This window comes from Typopeltis vanoorti, chromosome 7 (genome assembly GCF_054136105.1).
Source record: "Typopeltis vanoorti isolate ZY-2024b chromosome 7, IOZ_Tvanoo_1.0, whole genome shotgun sequence".
Taxonomy (NCBI): Eukaryota; Metazoa; Arthropoda; class Arachnida; order Uropygi; family Thelyphonidae; genus Typopeltis; species Typopeltis vanoorti.
The window spans coordinates 2,651,129-2,673,087 of NC_143555.1; the positions used below are offsets into that span (position 1 = coordinate 2,651,129).

At 37.3% G+C, this 21,959-nt stretch overlaps 1 protein-coding gene across 1 annotated transcript in view; it reads left to right on the forward strand.

Moving 5' to 3' along the window:
- Positions 1-21,959, forward strand: part of Cad87A (cadherin 87A) — a 1,045,423-nt gene that overhangs the window by 853,358 nt on the left and 170,106 nt on the right. The window contains exons 35-36 of the mRNA XM_090395555.1: positions 16,280-16,566; positions 18,831-18,919. Of these exons, the coding sequence (XP_090251681.1) occupies positions 16,280-16,566; positions 18,831-18,919 (376 nt within the window). The remainder of the gene's footprint in view (positions 1-16,279; positions 16,567-18,830; positions 18,920-21,959) is intronic.

Genomic DNA, 21,959 nt, shown 5'->3' on the forward strand with positions numbered 1-21,959 from the left:
AATTAACTGAGTCTGAACATCGTAACACAAAAGAAAGTGTGAGACTGTTAGAATAGATTTTTAAGTAGACATTTTGGATATGTTAACTTAAGGGGGGGGGGTTCAGACTCCTTAGTATTGTAATTTCTAATTAAAGTGTATATATATGTAAGTATTTAAATAAATGTATTTCTTTAACCCTAACCTCGTGAATCTGTCGTTTTCTGAGATTTGAATTACCACTTATTAAATTTCAGACAATGCATAAGTAAAGGGGGAATCCATTAACAAAAGGAAGAGAGGGGATCACGACTGCAAATCACTTGATCCCTATATTATTTTGAGTTGCTTAATTGTATATCAGAATTCAGTTGCAGGCTGGTGCAGTCGATTTAAACGAATATAAATTTGTCAGCAACGGAATGCTGAAACTATAAAGTGTTAGATAGATAGTAGATAATATAATGTTATATCCCCGTTTTTCTTTAGTTTTAATCTTTAATTTACTTTTCTTTACTTATAGATTAACATTAAACTTTTGTATCTCTTATTCTCAGACTTCAGTTGCCGACAAATTTGTATAGATTAAAGACTGCACCAGCCAGTAACTAAATTCTGATACACCATCTAAAATACTTAAAGAAAATTGTAGGGATCAAGATGTATGCAGTTGTGGTCCCTATTCTCATATCACTATTGGTTCCCCCTTTAAATGCAAGGTACGAAATTTTCCAAACGGCAATTCAAATCCGCAGACGATATGACAAACTCTCTTGATTATGTAAAAGGAAACACATTTATTATTTCACAAAGACAAGTATACATGTTATTTAAATTCTTAACCTTAAAAGAACCTGGGTTCCTCTTACTTAATTAAACACATTTAAACTTCTGCACTATAATCTCTTACTGGGCATAAATTCCTCACTTCTGTACATATATCTATCCTCAGACTCTCACAATTAAGTTACCTGATAATATCATACATGAAACATTACATATAAACACTAGACAATTCAATAAATCTGACATGTAATTCTCTAGGACAATAGTACTTATTTCTACTTAATTCTCTCCCCCAAAATATCTGTTAACACTTAACTACTTTCTGATCATATGACATTACTTTTCTTAAATCACTTAAACAGTCCGGAGCTCGGCCTCCTGTTTCAGCTGGAGCCTAATGTTTTCTTCTTAACAGTAGATACAAGTGTCCAAATTGCAGACTGTTCTTGTGGCACAACACGTAAATAGCGTGTGTTCTTAGTTTCTGTTTCTTTACTCCACGGATACTTTAATCCTACATTAATATAAGAAAATCTTCACTTACCATTCTTGCTTTAACTAGGTATTCTAATCTGTTCACTGTACCTCCTCTGATGGCGGGCTTTGTTTCTTTGTTCTACACGAACCGAAAACACTCATGCACAGATCTGAACGCTGACGTGGATTTCATCAGCGACTCTTTCTCCAAATGTGTTTGAACACATTGTAGTTGCAGCTTTGACTGATGTAACGTGCATAGCAAGGGGAGATTCTTGCTACACGTGGCGGCAAGCTCTACATAGCTCTACAAGCTCTACTAGGTGCCGCGAACCTCGGAGACGAGACACAAGAGATCGGAGATAAGAGAAAAGAGAGCGATTCGAACTCCCACCAAAACTTTTATACTCTGAAACAGCTCCCTGACTTGGCGGTGTCGTCACGCATACGGCGGCAGCCGATTGGACGCCGTGGCTACGAACTGTCTTCACATGCCTTAAACTTGTACTTAGCTTATACATATTTATTTGTTAATATTCCATAACTTTCTACTGTAATTCATTCACAATTGTTATCTTAATAAATGTATGAGCTATCTTAACAGTGTTTAGAATTTACATATCTGGATATTTACATTTTCTCAGGACATTATACGGTACACTTCCCATCCGGAGGCATAAGCATGTCCTTATCCCTTCCTCCTGAGGTAACGTAACATTGGGTGGGAAAAAGGGATGACTCATCCCTTTTTCCGACACAACAATAATCATAACAAAAATAGAAAATAACAATACGTAACAATGCCGCAGCAGTCGACAGGATGTGCATAAAAAAGAAAAAAAAATCAAAGTGCACGATAAGTTGGTCTCAAATCTCAGAAACAACTCATTTAAGTTTGAAAGTATAACAGTGAAATTTTGAGTTAAGAATAAAGTGTTAATTTAAAAGGGTAAGTATGTCCCTACCTAATTCAATCAAGATGAGCGACCCAGAGTTTTTTAAAACCATGAACACTAAACAAATATGTCCCAGATTCTCAGGGGAAGGAAATGATGATGTAGAATCTTACCTCAGCTATATGGAAAGACTTTTAAAAGGGTAGCAAATTGGAGTGAGCTGCAACTCTTAACTTTAATACGCAGTGGATTAGAGGGGAAAGCAAAGAAAACGTTGCACTTCCACCACACACTAAACAGAGCATTAACACTTAAAGACTTTAAGGATGCATTAATATTGAAATTTAACAAAAGAGGAATTGACCAAACAATTACAAAATTTTTCAAATGCCTACAAAAAAAAGGGGAAAGGGTAACCAATTTCTTCAACAGATTAACCAAACTCGCCCATGACATAAAAACCTCCACACACGACAAAGAACACATTGAATGGCCCACATTACAACAATTCAGAACAGGTGTCTTGCCTGAATTGAAGGAGAGCATATACAAAAAGGGAATAAATAGCCTTGAAGAGTGCTACACAGCCGCCAGTGAAAGGGAAGAAATAATAGCAACCATTGCCCAATCCTCTAAATACAGAGAAATGATAACTGAAGAAAGGCACAGTGGAAAGGAAGAAGCTTTTGAAGGTCAAAACACCAAGAATCATGAGACCATACACTACCAAATGCAGAGCACCAACACAACCGAGGCAAATCTTGAGGGGAACCTCACCCTTGTCCAAGGAAACATAGAAGGAACACGATGTGAATTCCTCCTTGACACAGAGGCACAGATATCCGTCATCCCACACAACCTCTACAAAAAGCTTGACATGTCCCATAACAAAACACTCATTCCCCTCCAAAAAACTTGCAAAATAATGGGAATAGCAAAAGTCGAGTTACAATCCTCCACAAAATTGAGAGCAAAGTTATCCATCCCCTGCTTCCCTATTGATATTACCCATGATGTAATAATCCTCCCTGGGATACCGGCAGACACCAGTAATCAAGTCATTTTGGGGCTGGACTTCCTGAAAGCGAACCAGTTCACCTGAAACTTTGGAACCCAGTCAATATCTCTTTGTGGAAAAACCCACCACCCCAAAACCAACCCATGCAGAACACTGCATGAAGATAAGTCACCTGAGACAAATTTGATATTCGCTAGGGAATCTGAAGAGAAGCAAATCACTTGGAAGGAAAGGTTGATGAGCAGATCCATAAGCAACCATAGCTCTAATCGTGACATAGAAGAGATGACTATTTTTTGATACAGCATACAAACTGCACCCCGGTATTCACTGAAGGATAAGCACCCTTACCTGTACTAATGCCATAGAGCACACTGTACAAATAACCTCGACCTCACCCGTACACATAAAACAATATCCAACCCCCCTCAAACACACAAACAAATTAGAAAAGCTCATGGAAGAATATGAGAAGGCAGGAGTGATTGAAAAGTCAGTATCCCGTTGGAACAGCCCGTTCATACTGGTCGAGAAGGCAAACGGTGACCTGAGATTTGTCCTTGATCTAAGCGAAGTGAACAAAGTCACGAAACCCATCAACTTCCCCGTGTGTACAATAGAAGAGCTGCTGTTTGGCCTGGAAGGGGCAAGGGTCTTCTCAAAACTTGACCTGAATTCTGGGTACTACCAGATTCCCCTCAGGAAGGAAGACAGACAATATTTCGCCTTCACCACGAAGTGGCAGAAGTACCAACTTTGCCAACTTCCCCAAGGGGCCCGAAACTCGGCTATGAGCTTCCAGTGCCTCATGAATGATGTACTGGTGGGACTCTTGGGCAAAGGCGTCTTATGCTTCCAGGACGACCTACTGATATATTCCATTACCATGAAAGAGCACACTGAAATCTTACTGAACATACTAGATAGATTGGACAAAGCCAGGTTATCACTAAAGTGTTCGAAGTGCAATTTCTTCCTTGACAAAGTGGAATACCTCGGACACATGATCACCGGGGATGGGATAGCACCCTCATTAACAATGTGAATGCCATATTGGATGTAAATCCCTCCCCCTCCACAATCAGGCAGGTTAGGCGGTATATGGGGATGGTAAATTTTTACCGTAAGTTCATTCCCCAATGCTCCAAACTAATGAGGCCCATAGTAAACCTGACCAGGAAGGGAACCAAGTTTGCCTGGAAGATAGAACAGCAGGAAGCATTCCATGCATTGAACAAGGCACTGACTACTGCCCCTGTTCTCATTCACCCAAAGCTAGGGGAAACCTTCTACCTTGCGGCCGATGCATCCAAAGACACTATCAGTGCCGTATTCGAAAAAAGGAAAGGGATTCATTCAAACCAGTTTGCGTTCATTAGGGGACGTAAAATGACGTATGATTTTGACTGTAAAAAAAAGAAATAAACATCAGGATTGCAAAGGGAAGAACAAATCTGAAGTGATCAGCCTGAAAACGAAACTAAGAGTACTGGACACATGCATCTTTAGTGGTGTACTGTATGGATCTAAAACATGGGTAATAAATAGGAAATCAAGGAAAAGAATTCTGGCATTTGAAAGAACTTGTTACAGTAAGATTCTAAAAATATGATGAGTACAGAAAGTCCCAAATGAAGAGCTCTATCAGAATATACAACCAAAAAAGAATCTAATGCAGAAGATTATAAAATGAAATCTGCAATTATTTGGGCACATCTGCAGAATGAGTGAGGGCCGGAAGATCATCAGCATCATCATTTATTTATAATTTTACAATTATAAATAGGGAAACCAATCAAAACAAATAAGTAGTGTGTGTACACCAAGGACTTGGATGTTCTTATGACTTGAAGGAAAACCAGGCTTCTCTGTCATATGCTAATTGATGGATATCTGATGCAGAGAATTGAGGGGGGGGGGTAACGGAGAGAATATTGCTGATGTATTTCCAATATTGAGTTTGGGGCCTTCCTCTTTTTCTTTTTCCATTTGTATGGGCATAGAGGACCAGAGCATCAAAAGGTGCAAAGGGTGGATGTCTGAGTTGTTGGCCTGGCCAAACCATTTTATTTGGTTTCTTTGAACAGTACTTACTAGAGGATCTTGCTGGGTTTCATCTAATATTGTAGAGTTGGGAATGTGGTCTTGCCAGGAGTAATCCAGGGTATTTCTTATACAAGTAGTTCCAAAGCTATTTATAATATTGGTTGCTGCTTTTGTTGAAATATTCCAGGTCTGGGAGCCGTATAGAAAGATAGACTGGCTGGTGCACTTGTAAAGATGAATCTTTGTCTCCTTTGAGATGAGGCTCGACTCTCTTACTTTATTAAGATTTCTGTGGAACTATAGTGCTTTCTGTTTTCTTGTCTTAATGTCTGTTAAGGAATTTGAGATGTGTGATCCTAGGTATACAAAGTCCTCTACTTCATCAAAGTGATCATTTTGATTTATACAGATGTGCCCATCTATCTGATTTTTTAATATCGTTGGTTTTTGGGAATTTATTTTTAGTCTGAATATTTCTGCGGTTCTCCTAAGGCTGTTACCAGAAGATAATGATATTTATTATGGATGGTGTAAACAGGAGAGGTAGACCATACAGAGAATGGATAGACTACATAAAGGACTGGTGTAGAATGGGTGTACAGAAACTGCGATACTGTGCACTGGACAAAGAAAGGTGGAAGAAGATAGTGAAGGAGGCATCAGACACCAACAGGCAGTGAGCCCATGGTTCGTGATGATAATGAACGCAAATATTTATTATATGTAGCCTGAATAACTGATAATATATATTTGGGCTGCATTTAAAAGTGCCATTGCATACTCAATCCTTATTATTTTCAAGGTCCTCTAATCCAGCTTGTATACCAAATACTAAAATTCTCTCTTCATCATCTTCACCACTGTTGTATAATAAAAACTGCTCACCATTTTCTAGAAATTTATACTCATCTGGAATTATATACCCACTTCTTTCAGTTGGGATAGGAGATGCTTGGCCTTTCTTTTGCCTCCATCTAATATTATGACACAAATTTGCTAAAGATGACATCAGAGATGAAGTGTTATCTAAATGTGATGAAATATTGGCAATTAAAGACCGAGCAGGGATTTGCAAACTGGTAGCTGATGATTTTAAGTTTGCCATTGCTTGATAAACTTTCGATTTCCAGGTTTAAGAAGGGTGACAATGCTCACTGAATGTTTTACGTAACAGAGTTAGTGCATAGAAATTATTTATGAAAGGATGCACACAAACAGACTTTCAGTTAGAAAGCTTAATTTTAAAGAAATTACCTTTCTCTAACTAGTAGGTTGATAAGGTCACTAGATTGTTAGTCTAAATTTTTAAGGCAAAAACGTCTTACAGCGAAAATGTTTATGCTGAATTTTCCTATGCCAAAAATGTTTACAGTGAATTTTCCGGCCATAGCTATAGATACAGAAATAAAATATTATATTTGCATATGAATAAAAATCCACACTCTGTGTTGTATTTCAATGTTAGCTATATGACCTTTGAACTTCCTATCTACTATTGACTCCAAGGTCTCTCGCCTGATCAGTTTATTCTAGCATAATCCACTAATATAATGATACTGAATATCTCCTTACACCAAATGCACGAGTTTACATTTACTGACATTTAACTGAATTCTATTTAACCATGCGCACAATTCCTGCTTATTCAAATCATTCTGCAATTACTGTATATCAACTGCATTCTTGATTACCCTGCCTATCTTTGCATCATCAGCAAAAGCTGTATATCACTTGCCAGATCCTTCCCAATGTGATTAATGTACAGACTGAATAACAGTGGACCAAGAACTGATCCTTCCGGTACACCCCAGTTACATTAAATCTTGTAGACTCATCTTCCCATGTACCACTTTTTAATATCTGTCTGTCAGCCATCCTGTTATCCATGCCAATTTAATATGCTCTATTTTATGCAGCAGTCTTTCATGCTGTATTCTGACAAAATCCAAATGTATCATGGTGTATCCATTCCCCTTATATAACTCAAGGATAACATTATTATAGAATATGAGAAAGTTGCATAAATGTAACCTTCTCTTAGTAAACCCATGCTGTTTATTGCAAAGTATAGATGCACTGCTAACCCATTTCTGCATGCAAGCCCTAACCTACTTTTCCAAAATATTCACCACCACTCCTAATATACTAAGTAGGTCGATATTGTGCCAATCTTGTGCAATGGGATTATTATGCATTCTTTTCACTCTTGTGAAATATTCCCTGTTCTGAGTGTCCGAAAGGAATAGCCAGTTCAGTTGAACACTCTTTTAGCATCCCTGCTGATATCCCATCTGTCCCTGTTGCCAAATTCTAATTTGTGCAACAGCTCTAATACCTCCTCCTCATACACCTAAGTTTCTTCACCCAGTGAAGTGGCAGCAGTGAGTGCAATATTGCATACACCAAGTTGATAGCCTTTAGCAAAATGGACACTCCTTCGTTGAACAATTTCTTCTACGTCTGTAACCTGTATACCATCTTCATTCAGTAGAGTTATTTTTTCACCTTTATTATTTCTTTTACTTGAAGCATAATGACAGAATTCTTTTGAGTTTTTAGTTTGCAGTGCCAGTTTCTTTCATATTGAGACAGCTCTCCACAATACTTGTAACATGGTTCTGACCTGCTCCTTAAAATTTCCATAACTGACATGATCCTTATCTACACAGTATGTGTTAATACTTTGTTTTCCTCCATTGAAAGAATTGTATTACCTACAAAACAAATTGTTGACTACCTACGAAAAAACTATTCAAAAAGAAGGGACTTCGAGGGTGATCATACTTGACTCTTAACGCTTATGTTTTGAAAAGGTGTGATAGGAACCCATTGATTAGGAGATAGTCTCATAACTGTCATAGGCTCCATCAGCGTTGGAAAGCAGCCTTTTACCCTATCCAGCGTGCCTGGAAGACTGGAAAAGAAAAGTGTTATTATGAGATTTTTGATTTGCTTGTATCAGTCATCTATTTTAATTGCAGTGCTAAAGTCATTGATAACCAGGTTCATCTCCTCTGGAAATGCTATTACTGATCTCAGGCTGTATTAACTAAATTCCAAGAAATATTAATCATTAAACTATTCTAGCTGAACTCCATAATTATTGTCAGTTTATCCAAAATTCATTTAATAAATCAATTATTATTTACTATAATTATATACATAAGTGATTTAGTGAACATATAAAAGCAAGTCATTATATTGTGAATTATAAATATCAAATCACTGTACACTTTCTCTCAATTTAAATTATACAACAATTAAATATAGAGATGCATTGAGCTCAGCTAAAATTTAAACTGATAATGACACACATATATAGGCCAAGATATAACATCATAGTAATCATAAGAATCCATAATTTGCACTTTAAGTAACTCTTCTAGATAGTGGATTAGACAGAACACATAAAATATATTAAATGCTTGCACTGCATTCTCATTTCAAAGATTTTTTTTTAATAGTCATCCATTCCACTTTCGGCATAAGACAGGAGAATTTATTATTATTATTATTATTATTTAGGCCTCCAAGGAGTCAAAAGACTCATCGCAGTAGGTCCTTCCTAGGAAACACAAAGTCTATCATACCACTTCTTAAACTCATTGACCATTCTCGTTCTCACCACTATCAGGCAATGCATTCCACGGTCAACCACACTTCATGCAAAGAAACCACTCCTCACCCTCTTGCTCACAGTTTCCTTTCGTAACTTCCAGGGATGGCTCCTTGTATCACTCCTTCCTGCTGTTCAACCAAGTGAAAGAACTCCCCAGTGTCAATCCTGTAACCACCTCTCAACAGTTTAAAAGTCTCATGATTGACTTTATTTCGATCCTCATAACTAACATTGTACAGTCCTGAAACTATCTTTGTTATCTGCCTTTGTACCCTTTCCACAGTTAATTTATCCCCTTCAAATCCTGGGAACCAAATCTGAGAACAATAGTCTAAGTGTGGTCTTATCAGGGTCTTATACAATGGAATGATAACTCTTTTATCTCTGCAGGTCAGCATCCTTCTCATTATTGCAGCAATCCTCTGTGTTACTTTCACCACCTTTGCAATATGTCCCTTGAATTTCAGGTTTCTATCAATCATCAACCCCCAGATCTCTTGTCTCCCCTACTTCCTCCAGTATAGCTCCTCTAATAGAGTATGCAGCGTCCCATCAATGTGTCCCAAACCTCAAGACCTTACATTTTGCTGCATTAAATCGAGACCCCCATTCATTTACCCATCTGTCTAGCTTATTCAAATCCTCTTGCAGGACTTCCACATCTGCACTATTACTAATAACCCTTCCCAGCTTCACATCATCTGCAAACAACTGAATATCCCCCTGCAATCTACTGACAATATCATTGATATAAAGGTTAAACAATATAGGTCCCAGTACTGAGCCCTGTGGGACTATCTGCACTTGTAACCCTCTGTCTCCTTGAAACTGCCCCACCATACACAACTCTCTGATATCTATCGGACAGCCAATCCTGAATCCAGTTGACCAACCTGACATCCAAACCCATGTGCTGCAACGTAAATATCAGCTTATCATGTGGTACCCTGTCAAATGCATATACTGTCATCAGTATATGCCTATCTGTCTGTGCTATGCTCTTGATTCCATACAGCTTATTATTGATTCTATGAAATGTGAGAGTGGAAAGATCAAGGACATCCCACTAAATCCAAGAAAATGGCAGTATATACCTTTCCCTCATCTACTGCTCTTGTAACTTTATTATAAAAGGCTAGCATATTACTAAAACAAGAGTGCCCCTCACAAATCCATGTTGACTCTCACAGTTAACATTACCTTCATCTGCCCAAAACAGAATAGTTCTACTTTCCACTAGTTCAGAAAATATATAAACACTGTTTCCATTCAAAATGAAGAATAAAACTTCTTGCATAACATAACAGAAATACATATGAGGGGTAGTGGAGATCTGATGAACACTTTAATGGAGATTCTGCCTCAATTCCTTCATGGTGATTATCACAACTTTTCAGCACATCCTCAAATATTGTTTTTTTTCTGTTTCAATCATCAGTGACACTAGGAATTATTAACTGTTCTACTTCAGCTGAACATATTCCTGAAAGAAATACCTTAAAAATATCAGAATATATGAGTTGCTTTAACAGACTGAACATCCATGCATTTCTCAAATTAACCATGTCTTATTCATTACATTTATTATTATTATTATTACGGGTATCTCCATGGAGTCAGTAGACTCATCGCGGGAGACCCAAACTAGTAAAACAATATCTGTCATATCTCTTCTTGAATTAATTTACAGACGAAGAGCTCACAACTAAGTCAGGCAATGAATTCCACTCATTCACCACCCTCCAGGCAAAAAATCTTATTCTGACACCTTTGTTAACCACACTCTTCTTTAATTTCCATGGATGACCTCTTGTTCATCCATCACTATCACACAGCTGAAACATTTCCCCTGCATCAATCCTATAAAAACCTTTCAGTAATTTGAATGTTTCTATCATATCTCTTCTTCTTCGCCTATCAACCAATCTCTGCAATCCACAAGCTCTCAATCTATCAATGTAGGGAGCATTTTTTACATCACTCACCAACTTGGTCACTCTTCTCTGAACCCTCTCCACAGCCTCCTCATCTCCAAGGAATCCAGGTGACCAGACCTGAGCACAGTAATCCAAATGTGGAAGTGTCAATGCTTTATAAAGGGGAATAATAACCTCTTTATCTCTGGATGTCAGTGTGTTCCTCAACAACCAAGTAATTCTATATGCAATCTTGGACACCTTAGCAACGTGTCCTCTGAACTCCATTTCCCTATCTACCAATACCCCTAATATATATCTACCAAAACGGTGATTCTACTGGACCTTGCCAAGGCCTTTGACAGGATTCCACATGGAATTCTAATCAGTAAATTGCAGCATATGGGAATGGACATAGGGTTGGTGAGATGGATAGGAGGGTGGTTGACGGAGAGATATCAGAGAGTGGTTTACTCGGGAGTAGAATCCACAAGACGGCCTGTGACTAGTGGTGTGCCACAAGGATCTGTTCTTGGACCACTGCTGTTTAATTTGTTCATAAATGATATAGGAAATGATCTGAGAGGAACAGTTCATTTGTTTGTGGATGATGCGAAGTTGGGTAGGGCAATAGTGAATGCAGATGACGTCAAAATTTTGCAGGATGATTTGGATAGATTGGAGGTCTGGGCTAAGGAGAATGGATGTCAGTTTAATGTGGCAAAATGTAAGGTTATGCATTTTGGGGTGAAAAGATTGGCGGCAGTTTACTGCATTGGTGGAACCGTGCTCCAGGAAATTGATGAGGCACGAGATTTAGGAGTGTTGGTAGATAAGGAATTGAAATTTAGGGGACACATTGCAAAAGTGACCAAAACAGCTCATCAAATCACTTGGTTGCTGAAGAATACGTTGACAAGCAGGTTATTGTTCCTCTGTATCGAGCCTTGATAAGACCCCATCTAGACTACTGTGCTCAGATTTGGTCACCTAGGTTTCTTCTTGATGGGGAGGAGGTGGAGAGGATCCAGAGGCGAGTGACCAAGATGATAGCAGGTCTGTGGAATGAACCGTATGAGAACAGGTTGAGGATTTGTGGGTTGCAAAAATTGGTTGATAGGCGGAGGAGGGGAGATATGATTGAGACATTCAAATTACTGAAGGGTTTCTATAAAATTAATTCAGAAGATATTTTTGAGAACAGGGCTGGTTGTGGGAGGACTAGTTGACATCCATGGAAACTGGGCAAAAGTGTGGTTAGTAAAGGTGTTAGAGCTGGGTTCTTTACTTTTAGAGTAGTGAATGAGTGGAATGCGCTCCCTGAGTCTGTGGTGGATGCTGTGACAGTGAATGAGTTTAAGGCGAGGTATGATAGATACTGTATGAATGTCAAATAGTTGTGATGAATATGATTTGGGGCCTCCCTCGATGAGTCCAATGACTCCCTGGAGTTGCCCGTAATAATAGTAATAGTAATAATAGTAATAAAACAAAAGGTAATCAGAATGACCAGTACAAGGCACATGTAAGTGTGACCTGTGTTGTATGGAAGGACAAAGCTAATGAAGCCAAAAGAAATCCTAAAGCATTCATTCACTATGTGGTTAAATAAAAAGAAGAATGACTATAGATATTACAAAGATGCCTGATGGTAGGTAGGAACAAAAGCAAACCAAAAACTTGTGTTAGTGAGCAATCATTTTGTAAGTGTGCATCATTCAAGTAATGATATTGCATTGACTGTTGGGAGAACAGAGGTTGATGAAATGAAATGTGTGTATTGCAGAACCTTAATGTGAACCCAGTCATGTGATTAGTTGGCATAAGAACATGCAAGGAAATTAGCTCCTCATTTGACCAAGCTATTTAATTTAAACCTCAGTTCTGGGAAGGTGACATGAAATTGGAAAGGGCAAAATAGTTCCACTGCATAAAGGAAGCCAAAAGTATCTCAGGAGTGGTGGTTAAAGTTTTGAAGTCAGTAAAAGACAGAATTCAGGACTCAATGGACAGAAAGAGAATAAGGGGCAACATAGTTTTTTAAAGGATAGATCTTGTTTTGGTAATATGCTTACTTTTTATAATACAGAATGTCCACATTGGACCTCCCTAGTTTCAACATGTTACTACTACTTAAGCATATGGATCATGGTGTTGAAATTGTACAAATGAGAAGGAACACCCACCAAGTTTTTGTAAAAAAAATTCTAGATGAAACTTGTTGAGTCTCTGGAACGTTTGAACAACCCAAATCTTACATATTTCCACATTTTGATTTTTTACTGCTCTTTGAAACTAGTGGGGTCCAATGTGGACACCCTGTACAGTGACAATTGAGTAGGCTGCTCAGTGATACTACTGAGCTTTTGAAAGGCATCTCTGTTGCATAAGTTGGAGCAAATGGAAATGAATATGGTTGATGTGTAGATATCAGATAGTTTATGGAAGATATGAGTCCAGGAGAAGACAGATAATTAACAGTGTGCCACAGGTCTCAGTAATTAGTCTGCCACCATTTAATTTCTATAGGAAATGATTTGATGATACAATGCTGAGAGGAGTGATAATCAACAAAAATAATGTAAAAATACTGCAAGATGACTTAAATAGACTGGCAGTATGGGCAAGGTAAATGGATGCCAGTTTAATGGGGTTAAATGCAGGAAAACTGTTAAATGTTAAATGCAGGAAAACTGCAGGAAAATGATGTAATCAGAGATGTAGGAATAATTGTGGACAGAAAGTTGAAGTTTAGAGGGTATATTGCAAAGGTGGCCAAAACAGTACATCAGATTACATGGTTGTTGAATAATATACTGACAATCAAGGATAGCGAGGTTATTATTCCCCTCTATAAGGCTTTTGGTCTACTGCACACATATCTGATCACCTGCATTTTGTGGAGATGAAGAAGTGACAAAAAAGATCCAAAAATGAGTGAAGAAGATTGTGGTAGGTGTATGAGCTTCAAAAACTAATCGACAGATGAAGAAGAGGGGGACACAATAGAAATGTGCATTATTAAATTTTTAGTAATATGCTTACTTTTTATAATACAGGATGTTCACATTGGACCTCTCTAGTTGCTGGCTTGGTTGGCCGAGTGAAGCTCTCCACCCAAAAGGCTGCATGTTTGACTCCTGCCATGGGCATGAATGTTTGTGATTGTCTATGAAAATACTAGTGGTGGGCATTAGATGGCATTGCTGTAGTTGATGGATTGAGTGGTGGACACGGAGAGCTATAGAGTAGGTGCCCTCTCTCGATGACCCCTTTGACGTGTCATGTAATAATAATCATCATCGTATGTTATGCTTTTGCACAGGCCTACATATTTTACTGCATAAGCTTCCGTAACCAATAATCTCACAGAATAAGTTGGTTGCTCCTTATTCCCAGTAGTATCCCATGTCTGTCAAAGTATGTGTTCAGAGGGCTAATTTGCCTGCTTTGCAGGAGGAAAACCCCCCAGGATAAACTGGGGGGGGGACCCTGCTGTCTGCCCCCAAGACTAGCTAACTTGGCTATGGCTGAGGAAGATCCTTAAGCTCCTCACATCATCGACGGGAATCGAACCTGGGACACTCCTTCCCCAGGCATATGGTTGCAAAACGCATAGCCACTCGGCTAGCCACATGGACGGTAATAATAATATTAAATAAATAAATAGGTTTTTATAAAATTTATAGTCAAGTCTTTTTTTTTTCAGTAGATGGCTGGAAGGAAGAGAACAAGTGACTCCCTTGGAAATTATGTAAGAATATGGTTGACAATGCTTCCACTGTTCTCTGGGAATTAAAAGAACATTTATTACTATTACACAAACAACTCTATGAAGTCAGAAGACTCATTGCTGGAGGTTCTCACTAACTTATTAACACAGTACCTATTGTCAAGAGCAGCTTTCTTCAGTCCACTGATAGATGAACAGATGCCTGCCTCTCACACACATTTTAGAATCTCTCTGCCATAAATGTGAATAATATTTTTTTTTTAAATAATTTTCTTAAAAATTTCATTTGTCCCATCTTATCTCAGGATTTGCCTGGTCTCCAACGTCCAGGTCTTGGTGCCATTTTGTTTTTCTCTTTGCCTATCTGCTGCCAGACTTTTTTTCTTTAATCACTTGTTCTGCCCAGGTGCTTTCCAGAAAGGGTCTTTCCATGTTTTGCTATATATTTTTTTTTCAGTCTCTCAAACTCGCTTCTAAAACACAGGGATTGGGGGAAAAACAAACAACTTATCATTCACTTATGGCATAGAACTTTCAACAACATCTCTGGAAATTCATTGGAGTTCTTCACCACTCTCCATCTTAGTCTTCACACCTTTATTACACATTCTCAAACTGATCACTTTCCTGTGTTTTCTAGCTTAACATCACCAGAACAGTGTTCTCCTTTGTGGATGTCAAGTTAAAAATTAACCAAGCTGAATGAAGTGGAACAGAATTTAATCCTAAAGCAGCCAACCAAACATATCAAAAAAGCAGTAATGTGTGTAACTGATTGTATTGTCCAGGCAATGGCAGCTGCAGTTTCATTATCTTGAAACTGCAGCTGCACTTTCACTCTGTCTGAAATTGCAGGACTTTTGAGTGCCAATCAGCAAAAAAAGGTCAAGACCAGAGCACGGAGAATAATTTGTAGATTTCCTACACATAAAATCTCACGGCTTTTAAATTTGCTTAGGCCAAAGCACATTTATATTACATACCAGAGTTAAAAGCAATCTTAAGTCTTTTATTGCATAAGCATCTCCATGGAATGCAAAGACTCATAATGGACCATTTTTAACATAATCACTGTCATAACATCTTAAACTCATTCATTGACAAAGTACTTATGATCTCCTTGGCAAACCCATTCTACTGATTAACCACTCTCCGAGCAAAAAATCTAGCCCTTGCTCTAGCCCCTTCATACCCTTTGACAACCTTTTGGATGGAAGGAGGGTAACACCTTTTTCTTTCTTGTTTATCATACATAATAGGCAAATAAGCCTGTGTTAAAAAAAAAAAAAAAAAAAAAAAAAAAAAAAAACCTACAGAGAAAGGAATATCAGTCCTGATGTTAAAATTCAGTTTATAAAATCCAATTTACTTTGATTGCAATAGGCCATTGGCCTATATGTACATGGAAATGAAAGGATGAGGATAAAAAAAAAAGTAATGACAAAAACACATCTTCTTGGAAACTTATTTTGTTCTGTTATTTAATCACTATATAAAACTTTTTGTTGATAAAATTAGTGGTCAGAATCATCTTTATTTTAATGAAGAGGATACAAATCCTTTGATGTTTATCTGCCAGTAAGCGAAACTCTAAGAACTAGGACTAAGATCTATGAGTTTCATACAAATAGAGTTTCGCTTACTGGCAGATAAACATCAAAGGATTTGTATCCCCTTCATTATTATTAAGGTTGCCAGAAAAATAGCCTTTTGGCTTTTATTCCATCTTTATTTTTGTTGAAATTAACAGATAAACTTCTGTCCCCTTATTTTTACCCCACTGTTAATATTATGTACTTCTAACTCTAGGTGTTCCTTATACTACTCAGGTTGGGGACGTTGTGCTCTCGGTATCTGCAACTGATCCTGATTTTGGACCCAATGGAACTATAAGCTACCGGCTGGAAAATATTAATCTCTTTCATCCTGGTGTAACTGGAAGTGTCAGACCTATTCCATCTCCTTTTAATATCTCCAGTGATGGACGCATTACATCCACACAACTGATGGCCCAATATGAACGTGCACGATTTCACATCTCAGTAGCAGCCAGAGAGATTGCTTATCCATACAGAGTAACACGCACATCAGTAAAAGTAAGTATTATGAATCATGGCTGTAGTTATCTAATGGTGGTACAACTGTTTTATTTGTTATTATTATTATATCTGAGACCCTGATTGCCTTGCCTATCTTCGCATCATCAGCAAACAATTGCAAATCTGATGATAGACCCTGCTTGATGTCATTAATGTATAGATTGAACAATAATAGCCCAAGGACTGAACCCTGAGGTACACCACTGATTAAATTAAATCTGATAGATTCACACCCAGTGTATACCACTTTTTGATATCTGTCTGTCAACCATCCCTCTGATGGTTGACAGACAGATATCAACAGATTATATTACAATTCCATATTCTCCAGTTTATGAAACAGTCTATCATGTGCTATCCTATCAAATGCCTTAGAAAGATCCAACATTATCATAATGTATCCATTCCCTTTATCCAACTCGGCCATAACATTATTATAAAATATGAGCAAATTACTAAAACATTATCTTCCTTTAGTAAACTCATGCTGTGCTGTTCCCTGCAGAGTATAGAATGCTTGTCTGCCCATTTCTCTATGTGAATTCTTACCAACTTCTCTAAAATCTTCACTACCACACCAGAGATACTAATAGGTCAGTAGTTAGACACATCAGTTTTTGCACCACCCTTGTGCAATGGACTATCATACATTCCTTCCATTCCTGTGGTATCATTCCTGAGCTGAGACTCAAGTTATACAAATGTGTGACAGGCCTAACCAATTCAGCTGAACATTCCTTTAGCAAACAAGCTGATATTCCATCTGTTCCTATTGACAAATTCTTATTCAGGTTATGCAAGAGCTCTTCAACCTCATTTTCATGAACCTCTAACTCTTCATCCAATATAGCAGTAGCACTGTGCACCATGTTACATATACCTGGTTGATATATCTTAGCAAAGTGAGCACTCATTAACTGAACAATCTCCTTAGCTTCTGACACTTGTGTACCATCTGCATTTAATAAAGTTATTCTTCCACATTCATTCTTTCTTTTGCTTGCGGCATAATGATAAAATTCTTTGAATTGCCTTTAGCTTGCGTGGCCAATTTCTTTTCATACTCTGTTTTAGCTTTTCTCACAATACTCATTACTTTTCTGGCCTGAGCTTTATATATTTCATAACTCCTCTCACTCTTATTCTCACAATATTCTTTCTGCATCATCTTCTTCTTGTGGATCTCTTGCTTACTAAAGCTGCACATCCATTTCACTCCTAACCTATTTATTCTTCCAATACTAGGGATACACTGAGATACCTCCTCACTCAAGTACTTTTTCAAAGATTCAAATGCATTGCTGACATTTTTTTTCATTCAGTAACTGATACCATGGGACCAAAGATAGTATTCTTCTAAGTTGATCATAATTTCCAGCTTTGTAGTTCAGCATGTAGCCTGTTTTAATCGGAGCTTCAACACAAGTAGATACTTCCCAAGAAAGAACAGCATGATCACTGTCACCAATTGGTGGTAAAATAGCCATATTTTTGACAGAGACCCCTTCTGATGCTATGAGCAAATCCAACTCTTTGACCTTGAGTTCCTTCTTTTGCATGCTTGAGAAAGTTGTCTCGCAACAATTCAATCAATTCCTGTTGTTTCTTATCATGAGATTTCTCTTCTATCCAATCAATGTTTGGAAAATTAAAGTCACCCATAATGATCATTCGCTTGGTACTGTAAGGCTAAATTGGCGATGCATTTTTTTGTCCCCTACAATTGAGCCACCAGGTCTGTAGCAGCACCTACAACTGCTATTTATACTTAGTATGTACATATGACTACTTCTTTTCAGATTAATCATTTTCAATTTATAATGTGAAATGGGTGAAAGAGGCTCATTAGCTGATTTAGGAAAATATTTGCCAGTAATAACTTATCAAATGATACCAATAAGTACAGCCAGGATTATTAATAATTCTGTGTAGGATATCTTTAAATATTAAGATCCTTGGAAAAATTTTTAATATTGGAATATAAAATAAAACAGATTAAAGATGTCAAGAAATTATATTCTTGGTTTAATCCTTTATCCAATTGTAAGCAAAAAAAGTGTAATTCTAATATTATAAATAGTCTTCAGAATATTCATAAATAAGTTCTATTTTGTGGATTTTTTTAAAAAATTAGTTCAGCATTTACTTATACATATCATGACGGAGTAATCAAACTAATTTTCAGGTTTGACAGTTGCTGAATTGCACTATAAAATTCACCCTTCAGAATCTAATCTTGTTCATGAATAATCTATTTATAGCTCTGGGTGTATGAGCCTCATCAACTTGTTCGTATTATTATTACCCAGCCTCCGGAAGAAGTTAATAAGCATAAAAATCAAATTATTCAGTAAGTATGTTTAACATAAAAATTTTATGTAATTAATGGAAATTTTTAATGACATTTTAATTGTGGTAAATAAATAAATCTAGTCTACCAGCACTATACTTCATGATGATCTAATAGCTTGAGGCTTTCCTTCATTGTCACACATTATTCATTATATGTAAATATAGATTGCTACTGTGTAAGAGCAGTAGTTTAATTTAAAATACTAATTTTACAATGATTCAATCTCATATTAAGATCAGTATGCACACATATGAGGGTGGTCTGAAAGGCTCCTGGCCTAACAATGTAAAAACGAATTTATAATTTCAAAATTATTTTTATTTTTCAACATAATCTCCCTTAAGACTAATACATTTATTCCAACGATGCTCCTGCGCCATTATCCATCCCTGTAGTCATTCTCAGTAAGATCTGCAAAATACCCCTCTAAAGCTGCAATTACCTCTTGATTCGAAGAAAAACGATGACCATCGAGGAAGAGTTTTAGTTTTGGGAAGAGATAGAAGTCAAAGGGAGCCAAATCAGGGGAATAGGGTGGATGTTCCAACAATTCATAGTGCAGATCCCTTAATTTTCCCATTGCCAAAACACCTTTGTGGGCAGGTGCATTGTCCTGATGAAACATTTTATCCTTCTGCAAACCGGGTCTTTTCTCATAAATTTTTTCATCTAGTCTGGTTAAAAGATCGGAATAATATTCCCCGGTTATTTTTTTATCCTTTTCAAGATAATAAACAAAATGTCTTTAGCATCCCAAAACACTGATGCCATGACCTTTCCTGCTGATGGAACCTACTTTGTCTTCTTTGGCACTGAACAGCTGGCTTCTGTCCACTCTTTGGATTCTGGTGTGTAATGGTAAATCCAAGTCTCATCCATAGTAATAAATCAACGCACAAAATCAGTTTTATTCTTGTTAAAATGATCCAAGCACTATTCAGAGATTTTCACGTGAGTGCATTTTTGATCTGCTGTGAGCAAGTGTGGCACTCATCATGCGCAAAGCTTTTTCATTTGCAATTCTTCATGCAATATGTATCCTATGTTCTTTTGAAATGCCTATAGTCTCAGCAATTTCACACTTTGACTTGCCAGTCATCCAATACCATATCGTATACTCGATCAATGAATTTTGGTGGTGTTACACTTTTTGGATGTCCTTCACATGGATCATCTTCAAGGCTGGTACAGCTACGTTAAACTCGGCAGCCCATTTCTTAATTGTCGAAAGGAGAAGAGTGCCCCTAAACTTTTATGAACTTTGAATGAATTTCTTTTGGCATTAAACCTTCTTTTAAAAAGAATTTTATAACTGCACGATACTCAATTTTATCCATTTCAAGGGATACAGACACCACTTTTGCTTCAGACAGCTGTATAAAAAAACTACTTGATAGAATGATTTGCAATTTCACATGGATCCTTATGACAGATCTACCAATTTAGAAAAAAAATGTCTTGATTGAAACATCCATATACGTGGGTGGTCTGAAAAGTTCTTGCCCTTAACTATAGATGGCAACACTATTGGCATGAGAAGGGCAAGAACTTTTCAGACCACCACGTATATGGATGTTTCAATTAAGACAGAATACATGCTGAACTATAAAGCTGGCATTTGTGTGGTGCATGAGAAGCTTCAAAATGGTGTTTAAATGAGGCAGTATCTGAATTTGTCGGGACTTTGTGCCTTTCCAGTTACCACATTGTTTCCCTAAATCTGGATTTTGGGGCCAATGTTTCCCTAAACATTGGCCCCAAAATCTGATCTGAAAAAAAATTCAAGGAATCTTGTGAGATGTTCATTCATCATCCTAATCTCAACAAGAATGACAAATTACTAATTCAAGAATCTAGAAGACCCATCTGTAACCTATAGCATCCAGAACATGATGGCAAAACCCCAATGCAAGAAGACCTCAAGATAACAGGACTATAGGGATGAATTTGATGTTGTTTCACTGTATATTTTTATACTTCTGTTAAAATATATATATATATATATATTTTAATTTAATTTATTTATATATTTATTTTTCTCACCCGAGGTCAGAGTGTAAACAATTACAAAGTCATTTAGATTTAGCATATATTTGTATAGTGTCATGTAGCTTGTCATGTTCGTATGTATATTTCCCTAAAGATGACTTTGATGCCAAGGTCAAAACATCAAGTGTTATTTTCTTAATTGTAAGTGAAATAATTGTCCTAACATGTGTGCTTTTGTGTCCATAAATTCTAAACAATGGATCCAGTGTTAAAAGATTTCAAGATTGATAGATAGAAAATTGATAGAAAACTGAAATTCAGAGAGCATATTGCAAAGGTGGTGAAGCAGTTGCATAGCTACAACTTTTGCCTCCCGAGCTGGCCCCCGAGTTTGCCACCCCTCTCAATGCACACTAAAAATAATATAATAAATTTAGTTTAATCCTTTATCCAAGTGTGTGTGCAAACAAAGTTTGCGCCTGAAAGTATCTTCAGGACTGGGGTAAAGTGGTACAACACCAGGCGACTCCTTGCAAAGGCGGAGCAAGCTACCAATACTCCTATCTCAGTATCTTCCATAATGCAAAATACATCTCCTTGCGGATATGTATAATGTTATGCGGTAGCTTGCTCCACCTTTGCAAGGAGTCGCCTGGTGTTGTACCACTTTACCCCAGTCCTGAAGATACTTTCAGGTGCAAACTTTGTTTGCACACACTTGGATAAAGGATTAAACTAAATTTATTATAGTCTGACCAAGTGAAAAATAAACTTTCAACATCTTCCTCTAAATCCAGAGTAATTTAATAAAAAGGTAGCACACCGTTTGGCAGCTCCTATAGGAGGAGATGACCTTTGCTACTGCTTCTGCCTTGGTATCTCCACTTGGGCCTGGCTCCCACTGAAGAGACCTCAATAAAGGTCGAAACTAGTCTGGGTAGTGGCCTTTCCCATTTAATGCATAACATTATATATATCTGCAAGGAGATATGTTTTGCATTATGGGAGATACTGAGATAGGAGTGTTGGTATCTTGCTCCACCTTTGC